General features: G+C 44.3%; 1 protein-coding gene across 1 annotated transcript in view; it reads right to left on the reverse strand.

Annotated features, from left to right (window-relative positions):
* The window catches only part of lama2 (laminin, alpha 2), a 168,207-nt gene that overhangs the window by 75,774 nt on the left and 78,546 nt on the right, over nucleotides 1-13,887 (reverse strand). The window contains exons 19-21 of the mRNA XM_076756486.1: nucleotides 13,344-13,471; nucleotides 9,605-9,691; nucleotides 3,697-3,908 (exon numbers count right to left, since the gene is read on the reverse strand). Of these exons, the coding sequence (XP_076612601.1) occupies nucleotides 3,697-3,908; nucleotides 9,605-9,691; nucleotides 13,344-13,471 (427 nt within the window). The remainder of the gene's footprint in view (nucleotides 1-3,696; nucleotides 3,909-9,604; nucleotides 9,692-13,343; nucleotides 13,472-13,887) is intronic.

Consider the following 13,887-nt stretch of genomic DNA (forward strand, 5'->3'; position numbering starts at 1 on the left):
GGGAGTTCATTCCGTTTCTTAATGGAAGCACATTCACTGCCGCATTTCTCATAACATTCAGCTCTTTGCCTTTGTCGTGCGTCTGCAGCTTTTATGCTTCCTGAATGGATTAGTTACAGAAAAATCAGAACTTATTCCCACATATGACCTTTCAAATCTCTCTCTGAGACACTTTATGTGACTTCAACTTTATTCAACTTTCTATGTTTAAATCCTACAGGGAAGAAAAAAAAAAAGACACACCCACACACGCCAATCAACCCATTAGATATACAATTAAAAGCTTGAACATCACAGCTCCCATCTGGTGGGTTGGTTGTCAGCAGCACACACACACACACACAAATACACACACAAAGACACACACACACCTTCTTAAGACATTAGCAGCGCACATCGCATCACGTAGACACACATGCGTACTCGCAGCCTGCTTTACCTCCCGCCATTCGCTACCGTTCGCTTTAAAAGAGACAGAAGGACAGACCTGAGTGTGGGATGGGGAAGTGAGAGGGGGGGGTGCAGCAGATGTCCACACACACACACACACACAGACGAGCACACAGAAATATGCAGAGGCACACACAGATACGGCACACAACATACATTCACCAACGCATCACACACGAACGCAGAGAAGAGGCACGCATGCCCTCCCACGCACACACGCACGCAGATGTACGCACACGCACGCCTGATTAAGCATACAAGAAAACATGCAGATATACGTTTGACTCTGCTTCACACAGTCTCTCTCTCCCTCTCCCTCTCTCTCTCTCTCCCTCTCTCTCACAGTCTCTCACCCCCACAGCTTCGCCCTTCGGGGACCATCTGGACTCGGTTCTGTCAGTCGCTACAATGCAAAGCCTTGTTGTGGGAGAAAATGTTGCTTGTTGTTGTGGTTTGTTGTTTTTCTTTTCCAGTTCAGGCCTTGATGGTGAAAATATTTTTTTTTTTTTTTTTTTTTTTTTTTTTTTTGCGACTTGAAATACATTATGTTCTGTTGAAATCAGCAATCTGTCATGTAAACAAACCGCGGGAGTAGCTATTGTGCATCTATTCTATATCATTAGCACTACAATGGTGTGTCAGGGAGGCGGCCGGGCGTTACACAACCTATTACGTGTTCACATACAGCACATACAAATTGCACGCTCAAGGTAAACAAATAGATGTACGCGAGGAAATCTTCTGTTGTGAGTATGCTGCGGTTTTCGGAGGCCTTGAGGGGAGATGATAGAGAGCTGGAATGTTGTGTAATAAATCCATCACAACATCAATCGCCTGCTTAATGCACGTTTCCTGTTTGTTTGGTTACTGCAGCACAAAGCAGCTTTGTGTAATTAGTTAGGTATTAGGACTAGACACGAGAAACAGAAATCTAGGTGTGATGAAACTTTTGTCCTCAGCCATGACAAAAGAAGAGGACGTCTTTTTAAGAAGCTGAACACAAACTTCAGCAGTTTGTACTGTAAATGACACTTGTACAAATTCAGTAGGTAATTGTTTATGACTCATTAAACGCCGCATTGATTTGGGCTGCGGCTCAGATTAAAACAGTTTGTTCAGACGTTTTGAGGCTTTTAAATCTACCTCGCAACGTTTCAGGGGCCCATCTGTCCCATAAAAGTCTCAGCAGAGGACAGTACTGGACAGTCCATTAAGAGGAGAAATTGGAATTGGGAGTTTCAAAGAGCTTATTGATCGACTGTATGAAGTATCTATGAAACATTCATTAAGTGTCAGGCACACAGGAAGCATAATTACATTATTGAATTACGACACATCCACTTTGTTTCGGGGCCTGGATAAATGCGTGACATCTTTTCAACAACTTGCAAATGACTTTTCCCCATGTGAGAAATGGTCAGAGGACTTAATTGTCTTGGATTTACTCCTCAAATAAATTGCTTTGCGGCCAAGTTTGCTCGCAAAATCAAACCCTTTTCCACCTCCAGACTGAATCAAATGGAACCGCTATTAGGGCGAGACACAAAATGGCTGCGTCGAAAATGGCCGCAGATGGGAACTCTGACATCAAAAGGAAAAGTAAAGGATTTTTACAGTCTAATCGTGCACAAATGGACTCGGCCTGAACTCCACTGCTCCACTCAATAAAATTCATTAAGACTGGGAGCGATAGGGAGAGCGAGGCAGGCGGGGAGAGAGCGACAGACTGACACGAGCAGAGAGACAGAGAGAGAGATGTCGTGTTTTAATAATTCCTGGCGGTCATTCGTACAGGATCAATAACAACCCTCCGACTCCCAGACACGAGCAGCCGATCAGCACTGTAGGAGAGCAATAGATCAGGCTGATTAATCAATAACCATTTAGCTGGGTGGAGAGGGGAAACAACTACAGAACAATGAACTATCAAATACACATTAATACCCCCTGTCAGCCTGTCTACCTGCCTCTGATGCTTTTATCTGTCTTTTCATCGGCCTTGTCCGTCTCTCGCTCTTAACGAGGCGCCTTTCCGTTAATCTGTCTTTCCGCCCGCCTCGCTGCCAGTGCCACCGCTATCGTCGGGGCCTGATGAAGATTTTCACAAACAAACGCCATCTGTACGTCTGCATTTGCTGCCATCTCTCTCTCTTCCTCTCTTGTTCGGCCCCCTTGTTCTTTACAGGTGTAGTTTTTATTCTCACTCTTAAGCACAGCTGGCAGTCAGCAGGCCGCTCCGACATCACACCTCCTACTAGCGCAGCTGCTTGCCGACGCGCAGTCACACACACACACACACACACACGCACACCACACACTCCAGATGGTGGACTATCTACTCAGTGTTTTAGTGGAGGGATTAAAGGTATCATTTAGCTAAAATTGAGTTTCATGGAGGAAATACTACTCTTCAGTGCGACGCCCCTGCTGAGACACTGAAGGCACAATATTGGCTTTTTTCTAATGACTGTTTTTTTTCAAAGTGGATGATGTTTGCTGTCTTAAAGTCCCTGCTTTTTAATGGCATTACAGCGCCTTAAAGTCATTCTGGTGGCATACTGTTCATAGACGACAATCAAGACAAACTGGTTCAATCAGTATGTTGCTTTTACTCAGTTCATTCTCAGAGTGCCGGTCAGTCTGTGAGGTTCAGTGTTCAAATCTTTCAAATAAGGGCTTTAAAGTCAGGATGTTGGTGCAATGTCTGATTTGTCCCCTCGTCAAACTCTTAAATACCATTATGACAATATACCACAGCCTCAGTATTCTGTATCTGTACGTGTATTCTTGGAACGTACTCTCACACTGGACTGTACGGCGAGCCCACGCCACGTTTACTGATCCGTGGAGACTGTGGTTTTTTATAGAATCGCACAATTGAGCTAAATGCTAAAAGCAGTGTAACAAACGCAGAGACAACCAACGAACTCATCAATGTCAGCTGCACAGCCGTATGTATTTAAAGCTCGCTCTCATTAGCTAACATTAGCCTCCATCAGCTGCTTGTCAGAGCAGACCAAGCGAGGCTACAGCAGCAAGATGTCAAAGATGAATGTACTGAACTGAGCAAGGCTGTGACTTTTTTTTGTTTTTTTTTTAACACAGCGCCCCTTTAAAATAAGTATACCATAATATATGAGCCTAAAATTGTATTAACTAATATCAATATGGACTGAAGTATTCTATCACTCATGTTTTCTTTTTTCCATTTGTTTATTACGACCATAATCATAACAGTTTACTTACGTTGGCAGGTTTTAGCTGTGATGGCGTCTCCGTAGTAACCCTCGGCGCAACTGTCGCAAACCGCGCCTCCGTAACCCAGACGACAGCGCAGACACTGGCCTGTGATTGGATTACAGCTGCCAGGTACGGATAGGTCCAGGTTGCCATTGCAATCACAGGGCTGGCAGGAACCCCCCGGCACTGTGGGCTGGCCGTAGTATCCGTTGGAGCATCTAGGGGGCAGCAGAGAGACAGAAACGGTGTGGTAATGCTGGTTCATGTCGGATGTGCTCTAAATGTGAGACACTGGCTGGGAATTCTGACTTTGGCGACTCCTAGTGGTAGCATTAAAAAGACACTAATCTGCTCTGCTGAGAATGACTGGGCTCAAAACGACTGCAACAACTCCGTCTTGGTTTTTACGAAGCGTAACGTTGGCCATCGGTGTAACCTGTAAGGTGAAAAATCCTGAAAGCACATCAACAACTGATCACCATCCCATTTGGTGTGCTTTCAAGATGTAGCAACAAGACGTGGTTCCCATTCTCAGGACATAATCTGAGTTTGGGCTCATACAGCATCAGGTGTTATTGACAGAGCGGGTAGTGCAATGATATCCCCTGTAAATTCAGTTTTGCTCTGCTTTCATGTCGCAAATTACACTTGAAAATGCAGTTTTTCTCGGCTTTCAGGTCTGAAAGAAAATGTGCAGCGGCTCACCTCATCTGCTTTCCTTTGTGTCTAACAACTACAGAAAACAACTCTCAGATTTCAGCAGGTAAAATGTTCCCAGAGAAACTGTTTACCTCAGCCTGTATGACAAGAACATACTGATGTCCAAATATAAAACCATATATATTAATCACAGATAGTAATTGCTTTTAATTACAAGAGCTGGAAACTACTAATCACAAATCACAAAATAAGTGGGGTCCATGGGGATTATCAGCTTTGTTACAGGTGTGTCTTGACTGCTTGGCTGAAGGTACCAGTTGTATGTATAATTCATATTAAACACACACTCATGGACACAGACAGACATGAATTCATAAATATACGCACAAAGAGCTAGAGGGCAAGAGAGTCGAAGCAAACATCAGCAGATATAAAATGAAAGTTTATAAAAGTAAGCTTTAACAGAGGTTTAAAAAATGGAGATTTAATGTCTTCAGGCAGTTAGCTCTGAAACAGCAGCCTGTCCAGGTTCCACTGAAAACACTCCTGAAGCAAAGAACACATCAATGCTGCTGTTCCTACTAACAATACAAAATCAATGCGATGCAATAAAATAGATGTCTTTCAGAGGCTCATACATTGTATATGTGCATGACTGATGAGTCTGTGGTGTCCTTGGACGGCAAACATTTTAACTGGTATACAGTCTGGCTAATAAAAAAAAAAAATCCTTCCACTCTTTTGTGCTGTTTGTGTTCAGTGGAAAAAAAACATCCTCTTGATTGGTATCATTCATGGAGACAAAAATTAAAAATGGTTGCCAGCACCCTGGAGCAAGGACAAGGACGCACAACTGTCACACCGCTCTGAGATTTTTATTTCTTTTTTTTTTTTTTTTGCTTTTCAGCCTCTTGCGTTTTGATTAATAACACGAGGAAGTCCAGATGCTGCAAAATATATTAACCTGAAACTGCTGCGCCGTGTCAAGAGCCACTGCAACCAAATAAAACAGGCCTGAGCTGAAATGAAGCTCTACAGGCCGAAAAGGGAATTGAGATGAAAGGGGAGAGGGAGAGAGAGAGAGAGGAAGAGAGGAGAGGAGAGGAACGAGAGAGATGAGGGGGACTCGCATTGAAAAGAGAATTGAATTTAGAGGAGGAGGGAAAAGAAAGGACAGAGAGGGGGAGAGAGTCAAGAGCAGCCAGCCATTATTACCACTGACCCTCCTTGGTACTCAATAGAACTGGTTTATTAGCTTCAGTGTGTGTGCATGTTGCTGAAGTGTGTGTGTGTGTGTGTGTGTGTGTGTGTGTGTGTGTGTGCGCGCAGTACCACAAATACGTTCTCCTAGTCAAGTGGAGAATCATACTGGCAGCAATCTCACTTCTTGGTAGGAGAGCAGTGTTCGTTTGTATTTGTATTCAGCTTTATTTGCAAGATGAACTCACACTTTGAAGCTTCTATTTTATTCTATTCTACTGCATACTGTCCGTGTGTGTGCGTGTGTGTGTGTGCTGTGCGTGCGTGCGTGCGTGTGTGTGTGTGGTGACTTGGGCCTCGAGAGGAAGAGGAGGTATTTATAGTGGAGGGTCCGGAGCGCTTGAAGGAGATATATTGGGGTGGTCAGACACCTGGTCAAAGCCTTCAGAGTGTACAGGAAGTGGACGCTGAGCACAACTGGTAGAGTTACAGAGGGAAAGCGAGGGGTCCTGGGATCCTAAAAGTTATGTTCTTTTATTTTTAGTGTTATAAATGGGGAGTCGGCGCCAGGGGAAGACAGGCTCTGCTCCTCCCTCATGCATTTTTTCCATATCTTTTAAAGCATTGCTCTTTGTGAGCGCTACTGTATATATATATCCCGTTAAAAGTAGAAATTGGGGCAGCGTGTTCACAGGAAGTAAAATGGGACTCTGATATGAATAAACATCTTCTAGTTACTTTGTAATCTGCTTTTAAAGTGATGTGTATTACAACAGGGAAATAAGATCAAATGAGGTCTTGTTTTTGTTCCAATATGAGCAACTCTTCTAATTTCCAATCGTCAACGTTGAAGCCACTCGAGGTTCAGTCAAGCAGTTTTTAAATCAGCGTAATACGTTCAAAGAACAATTGTGGCTGGCTGCACTCGGTCAGTGAGCGGAGCTACACAAGTATCGGCACTTTCTTCCTTTTCAACGAGCAAAATGAGCCTCACCCCGAGGTTTCGATTTGCAAAGGTGGACAGTAGAGCTTTATCTGCTATTATTTATCACATCATTACTAACTATGAGCAATGGACACAAGATGTAATAGTGCTCTGCCGTTGGTACTCATGGCATTAACAAATAACATTTTCGTGTTCTTGATGCCCAAGTGGAAACTCTGTCCCTCAGTGCTCATGTTTCCAGTGTCGGCCGTCGTTATTGTTGTTAATCATTAACATTGAAAAGTCACGGTGGATTGAGAGGGGGCCTCATTCCAGGTGACTCTCCACGAGACCGGATCTTTTCCGGCTGAAGGGGTGTCCCATCACTCAGGCTTGACCTTACATGACGGTCATTTTACAGGCTGTTGACATTAATATTAACACATGTAATAACATTAACAATAACCATAGCCATCAGCGCTGCTTCCTGTTCCCCTCCAGATAAAAGAGGGATCTATTAAGCGCCTCATATCCATCATACTCAGAGCTTGATGGTGTTGAGTCACCAAAACCTAAATGAACGTGTAAAATCTGAAATACCATTAAAAGAGCAATAACATGCGGATACGTGGACAAACCCTAGATAGCACTAAATGGCAGCTTACAACTCAGAGTGTTTTAGCTGACTTATTTGTTAGGCAGCTGCATTAAACAGCTTTCAGCCGAATTCTAAATGGCTGTTTATGGACAGGAAATTGAAAAGCAGAATCACTTAGCAGCGAGTGGATAGTCTATTAGCATGGGAGGAATAGAGTAGCTTATTCTGTTAAAGCCCATAATACAGACAAATTGGCACATTACAATTAATTACCACTAACAACAACAAAAGCACTGTAGATAATGAAGTGTAATGGCAGGTAGTGCATAGCAGGTATCAATTAGACTAATAAAACAAGAAACAGCCAACTGCTGATTACCTTTTTAATACTGTCATCTGTAATGTAAAATATTATTTCACATTATTTCAGCTCCTGTACACTCTGAGTCAATGCAGCTACCGGCAGCCTCTGTTTCTTTCTCCTTTTTGTTAACCAGCTGTCCTCGCTCACCGACTGCAGGCACCACATGGCATCAGAGCAGCACAGACCACAAGAAAGTACGTACACAGAAGTACTCTGTATATTCAACAATGGATACACGTGTACCTGCACATACACACACAAATACAGACATGGATTTTTTTGAACACATATACGAGTACTTCAGAAAGAGAGGTGGTGAACTTGTAAAGTCGGGCCCCTCAGTCGACACCAGACCGTACGGATTGTCAACTGGGTCTCCATCCAAATACAATGTAAATTTGAACTGAATTTTGAGAAAATCTACAAAAGAAAGCGCAAACGGATGCTTGTTTCCATCCACGACTGTTATGTGATCATCATGAGCAAACTCTCAAACCATAAAACCACTGCAGAGGAAGAGGACGCAACAAGATGACGACATTCAACCAGAACCTCAAACTGTGGAAAAGAACGTAGGAAACAGACTGAGGAGCGATGAGACGTTTCAATCTTCTTCTTCTCCTCTCAGAGCGGAAACAACTGATCAGCCCCGTGGGTACGCTACATCAGAAGAAGGTGTTCAACTCCCAATAAGCATATTAAGTCTTTTTTTCCACCAACCTTTTCTAACGTGATACTTCAAAACAAGCATAAAAACACGTTGATGGAAAAAGCTACTGACCAGGTTGCAGAGCAGAGCAGGTGCCTCCAGTCCAGTTAAAAAATGGACTGACAATGACTCAGTTTGCTTTCCGGTGACAAATGAGGTTTATAAAAAGACTAAAAGGCAGACAGAGAGGTTCTGCTGTGGACAGCGTGGCGAGGCATGCAGACTATGCTGAATCCCCCGCGGCCACCAGCAGCTCTCTTTAGGTGTCAACACGCAGCAAAGGCTGGGATGAGCTGCAGCTGAAAATCTATTTATCAATAGAGGAGGCCACCTCACGCTAACTGATGTAGCATTTCATTTACTACCAGCACAGGAAGTGACACAAAATCTGGAGAAATTCAAACCTCGGAAAGTTCAAGGATGAACACAACATAGGAGACGTAGAATCCAGTGCATACAGTACGCTACAGCGCTGCAGAGACAGAACAAAACACTCCTCTCTCTACGGGAAAGTGTCTGTTATCCATTTGTGTGGTAAAAGAAACTATTAGCGCAACTTATCTTGCACTTTAGTCCACGCTGCACACCTCAGCACAACACGGTGTCAACAGCATTCAGCTGACATTCAGCGCTCAGTCGAGGCGCTGCCATCCCACAAAACCCAGCACAAGGCTTCATCTGAAGCTGCTGAGAAGCTGAAGTGTCAGAGCGAGACGGTTTAACTTGAGTGCAACAGCAATTACAACAATGACGGTGTTTTTCAAAACGGAAAAAGTTAAACATACTGAATGCTAGCTCATAATTTCAGCTGTGGCCAGTTTCAGTTCCACAAAACTGCCCAAACGCACTGAATGTGAGCGAGCCTGGGCGGTGAAAAGGCTGGATTCGCTCTGTCTGCGTCACCACATGACAGCACAGCCTGAAGTTTTAACAAGACTAGCATCCAGAGAGACTTCTCATTAGTCCCGCGGCGGTAAAGAAGCTCCCAGCTAATGGAACAAGAATGTCACTCCACTAATAAATGTGCTGTGGACAGAAAGCTCGATGGACAATGAGACATGGAGGGCTCAAAAAACGCTTAATGAGCAGCAGTGTCTGTCTTCATTTGGGAATGGCTGACTGCAGACCTGATTTATTTTCCAAATAGCCATTTGTAGCAATGACAACAATAACACTGGGTTTATATTTAAGATTAGCGCTCATGTCCACACGTGAAGTTGTGCCGTTCTGTTCTAATGTCGCAGTTCTGCCTTGAAACAGTCTTCAGACTTAATGGGCCAAAGAGTTTAAAAACTGGTAAACTGTCAAAACAGATTTTTAGGTTTAGATAAACAATCATTAATTGAGTAATTTCCAGCTCCATATTCTGTAATAATGAACTTAGCTGCGCTTCTGAATTAAGCTCAAAGCCAGTGAATTCAACATGTTTTCCTGAAGGTCTTGCTGTTTGTGCGTTACCTGTCACAGCGCGGCCCCGCGTATCCAGGCTGACACCGGTCGCACAGCAGCTCGCCGTCTTCTCTGAGGTGGCAGGTGGGGCTGAAGCTGGTGGGGTTAGCGTGGAGACGGTGTTGTTTTTGTTGAGTTTGTTGATGATTTCGATAGCGTTGCCCCAGCGTGGAGAGCGGGAGGAGGAAGACGAGGAAGAGGAGAGGACAGAGGCGAGTTAAGGCCATTGTTTGTCTGCCCGTATATATCAACACGTGCAGACGGAGACAGAGACAGACACCTGTGTCCTCACTTTCACTTTCCAATCCTCACATTCACACTGCAAGACACACGCGTACACACACACACACACACACACACACGATTCCCTCTCTCACACCACACACTCCTGAGTTTGAAAACACTCCTCCTGCCTACCAACTGTAACCTAAATGAACCGAGAGAGAGACAGAGAGAGTAAAGCGATCGTCTCTTTCCCTCATTCTGTCACCCTCCCACTTCCAGACACTATAGATAGTTCAGCTGGCTCGGGTTCCAGGCCCCAGACTGACTCACCGGCAGACTGACTGACTGACTCGCTAACTGCAAGCTGCCTCACTGAGTTACCAGTCAACAACAAAAAGCTATAAAAACACTAACTTCGCCAGATTTGTCCGGCACTGGTTTAGCCAAGGTGCTCGGTCCAAACAGTTTTTAAGGGGAAAGTGAGACATGTGCAGAGAAAGTAAAAGATTCTCCCAAACACAAACACTCACGTCTAACATTTTTTTACTCAGGTCGTAGTGGGAGGTGCTGTTGTGCATTATATTGAAAGGTGTTTCTAATAATCTGGCCCTCTCATGCGTGGAAATGGGATGGCCAAAATACTAGAAACACCTCTCAGTCCAGTGCAGTCCAGTTCAACAACACTGCAACTTCAAAACGCGTCTGAACAGTGTTGTCTTTGTAAAGGCAGAATTCATGGCAGAGCTGTTCTATTGGATCCTGTTCAATTGTACAAGGGTACCTAATGAAGTGGCCGGTAGTGTATATACGATTTCAATCACAATGATAACCATCATTTGCTGGATTTTTTGTGAAAGCAGCAAATTAAATACCAGCCAAATCAAGGTAATTCATGCCGTTCATGCAAAAAGAATAGAAATAAAGCACATTTAAACGTCGTCTTAAACGCTGTTATAGAAGCAGATATAAACATTGCCACATTACCCAAACCTGTTCTACTATGAAAGCAGGTAATTGAGTTGAAATTACCGCACTGCTGGAATGAAAGCAGGGGAAAGTCGAGGTATACAGTACCACAGCTCATTAGAAATGTTGTTAGAGAAGTTTAATGACTGAGCTTAGTCGTATCCTGATACCTCAGGTCACGCCTGACAACACAACCTCACCCTTCAAGACATCGAATGTGCCTAAAGGCTTCAGTCAACACTGACACACAACCACAAAGCATGTGGAAAGTGCATCTGCCAAGGCGGCATCCAAATGAGTTTCTCCAATAATAGAACTTGTTTAAATCTTTTAATCTGCATTTCATCCAGATCAACATCAAAACACAAATAATAATATACAACTGTGCAGATTGTTTGGAGGATATCTAAACCCTGGGAATATTGGGGCTTTTTACAGGGATTAACTGCACAAATTTTAAGTGACTCAGACTGCAGGGCTGAGTCATGCACATGTTGTCTAAATTTGGGATCTCAGGGACAGGAATTTGGTCACCTGTTACAAGAAAAGGGTTGTGAATAGAGGAAAATAATACCTGGTACAGGTAGTAGAAGCAATTTTTAGAGAAATTCTGTACGAACAGTGGTGAAAATATTAGTTTAAAATAAAAGCAGAGGTGAATCTGTGTGGGTGCACATGATGGAGGCCTTTATGGACAGATAACTGACAGAGGAACTTAAACTATGTTTCCCTGAAATCCGTTAAGTAGATTTAGATCTAACTGACAGGCAAATAAAAGGACAGAGAGACCTCCTCAGCAGAGAGGTAATTAAGCCTGGGTGTAAATAAAGAGGAGCACTCGAAGACTAAACTGATTTCTACTGATCTGCTGTAAATCGTCAGCCAGCTTCCCCCTTAAACTCATATGGTCATCACTTTATAAGATGTTCATAAGAGCTCAGGCATTACTGCTAAGTGGAACAGAGTGATTGGCTGGCTGGCTATTTGAGTGATTGGCTTCAGTGAACCTTAGGGACGACTGTAGACGGCAGTTTTTTGTTTTTTTTTGCAGGGGCTGAGAGGCACAGCACCTCCGAGCTATTATTACTGCAGGGGTTAGAGGGAGGAAGAGAAGTGGCGAGATGAGAGACAGAGAGAGTTGTATCTTTCTTTAGCTCGGGGAGTTTTGGACATGACGTGTCGCGACTGCATGAAGATTCTCAGCTGCTGCTGCCTGTGTGTGTGCCTGTGTGTGCGTGTGTGTGTGTGCCCATGCTGGTGACATCTGTGCACCTAACACACAGCATCTCTCTCTGGTCATTTGGAGAAACTGCAGATGACGAGATAAACGTCCAGTTTAACCAGGACTTCTCCATCATTCTTACTTATGACCACATCTTTTGTATGTATACATTGTTGTTGTAGCTGTTTTGTAATTACTGATTTGTGATCAGTCAGTCTGTTTTTTTCTGCCACGCCAGATAGCCATTATGCTAGCTGACTGAGGCTAATGCGTAGCTAGAACAACATCCTATGGAGACTGCTGAATTACTGCTGGCCCGTTACAGATCACTCTGTGGACGGTTTGTTGAATATTCATCTCGTCCACATGCTGTCAGTACACGTGTCGGACCTTGTGTCAGATAACGAATAGCACGTGCCTGATGATGTCCACGGCGTCAAACAGCTAAACTGTACAGATCGGCACACCGCTGGGATTTTTTTTGTTTCTTTGAAACTTGTTGGAAGGGCGTAGCACGGGTCGAGGAAGAAGCCATTCAATGTCGGAGCGTATCTGAATCACGAGATGGACACGCAAAACATCTTTCACTTTTGGGAACATTGAGTGCTTTTGGACTTGGAGGAGTAAAAGCCACACATCTTAAAGTCCTGTAGATGGCAGTGAAGTTCGGTGGTGACAAAACAAAGCCAGTCATAGATATACGATGGCTCCATGCTCACAGGTGCCAGTGATCCTCAGGGGCTGCAGACACGTAGCTGCTCAAAGTTCAAACAGAAAGCAGTCGTTACGGAGCAGTGGAGGTGTAACAGCGCCACAAACGACTATGGAAATGTAAAGACATGAATTACGCTGCAGCTCGCTGATTTGAGACTGTGAACTTGGCACAGCATGAGCAGTTTTCAATGAGAGAGGAACGGTCTGACTAAGGTTTTAAATGATTGAATGGCTTGTGGGAGGTTTGAGCTTTCGACTGTGTTAAGTCTTCTAGCCACAGTTATGTTGATTCTTCCAACGGTGATGACATTTCCACCCACAGGGATGATGTTTCTCCACTTATACGGACGTTTCTACCTGTGGTTATGATATTTCTGTTCATGACATTACAATTATATTGCCACCCACAGTGAGGAAGCCTCTGTGTGTTGTGTCCTCTGAAGATGAAAGAAGAAGAGGTAGTGTCAGGAGAGGAGGGACAGAGGACAGAGGAATCATGAAGGGACGGGTCAAAGAGACAGAGCAGGGGTCACAGAGGCAGAGCTGTGCTGTGCCCTCAGCAGCGGATTGACTAAAGCCTTTGATTAAAGCAGCATTAGCCCCGGCGTCTTCACAACCTACTTGTTGCTGGGGAGATTGAGTGGGCAGGTGCAGGGCTGACAGTCCGCAGGTGACCCACGGGTGGCGTTGCCGTAGTAACCAGGTAGGCAGGCGTCACAGTAGGGGCCTGTGGTGTGGTGGGAGCAATCCTAGAGGGGACACACGGGTTAAAGTTCAGTCAAATCAGCATCGTCTCTGGTGTAAAAAGCTGAAGACAGAGAGGCAGAACTACGTCCAGTTTCATCACAAGATGATGACGAAGCTGAAAACTGAGCCACAAGTGAAGTTATTCTGTAGTTAACAGCAAGAGCGCAAGTTACAACGAGGGAAACCCAACAGCTAACAGTAGAGCTGCTCTACTGGAGTCACGCTTTGCATCGAGGGGTAAAACATCAGAAAGGTAAAAACTAAGGTTACGGCACAAAGCTGTCAGATCAGATCATCGTCGAGCCGGCAGCAGCAGGACAGGCAATATTGACGAGGTCAAGGTTAATGACATGGATCAGGAGCTGCAATGCGTTTTGTCACCATAGTAAACGAGCTCACAGCGTTCACAGGGACATCC

The sequence above is a fragment of the Chaetodon auriga genome, chromosome 18 (genome assembly GCF_051107435.1).
Source record: "Chaetodon auriga isolate fChaAug3 chromosome 18, fChaAug3.hap1, whole genome shotgun sequence".
NCBI classification, from domain to species: Eukaryota; Metazoa; Chordata; class Actinopteri; order Chaetodontiformes; family Chaetodontidae; genus Chaetodon; species Chaetodon auriga.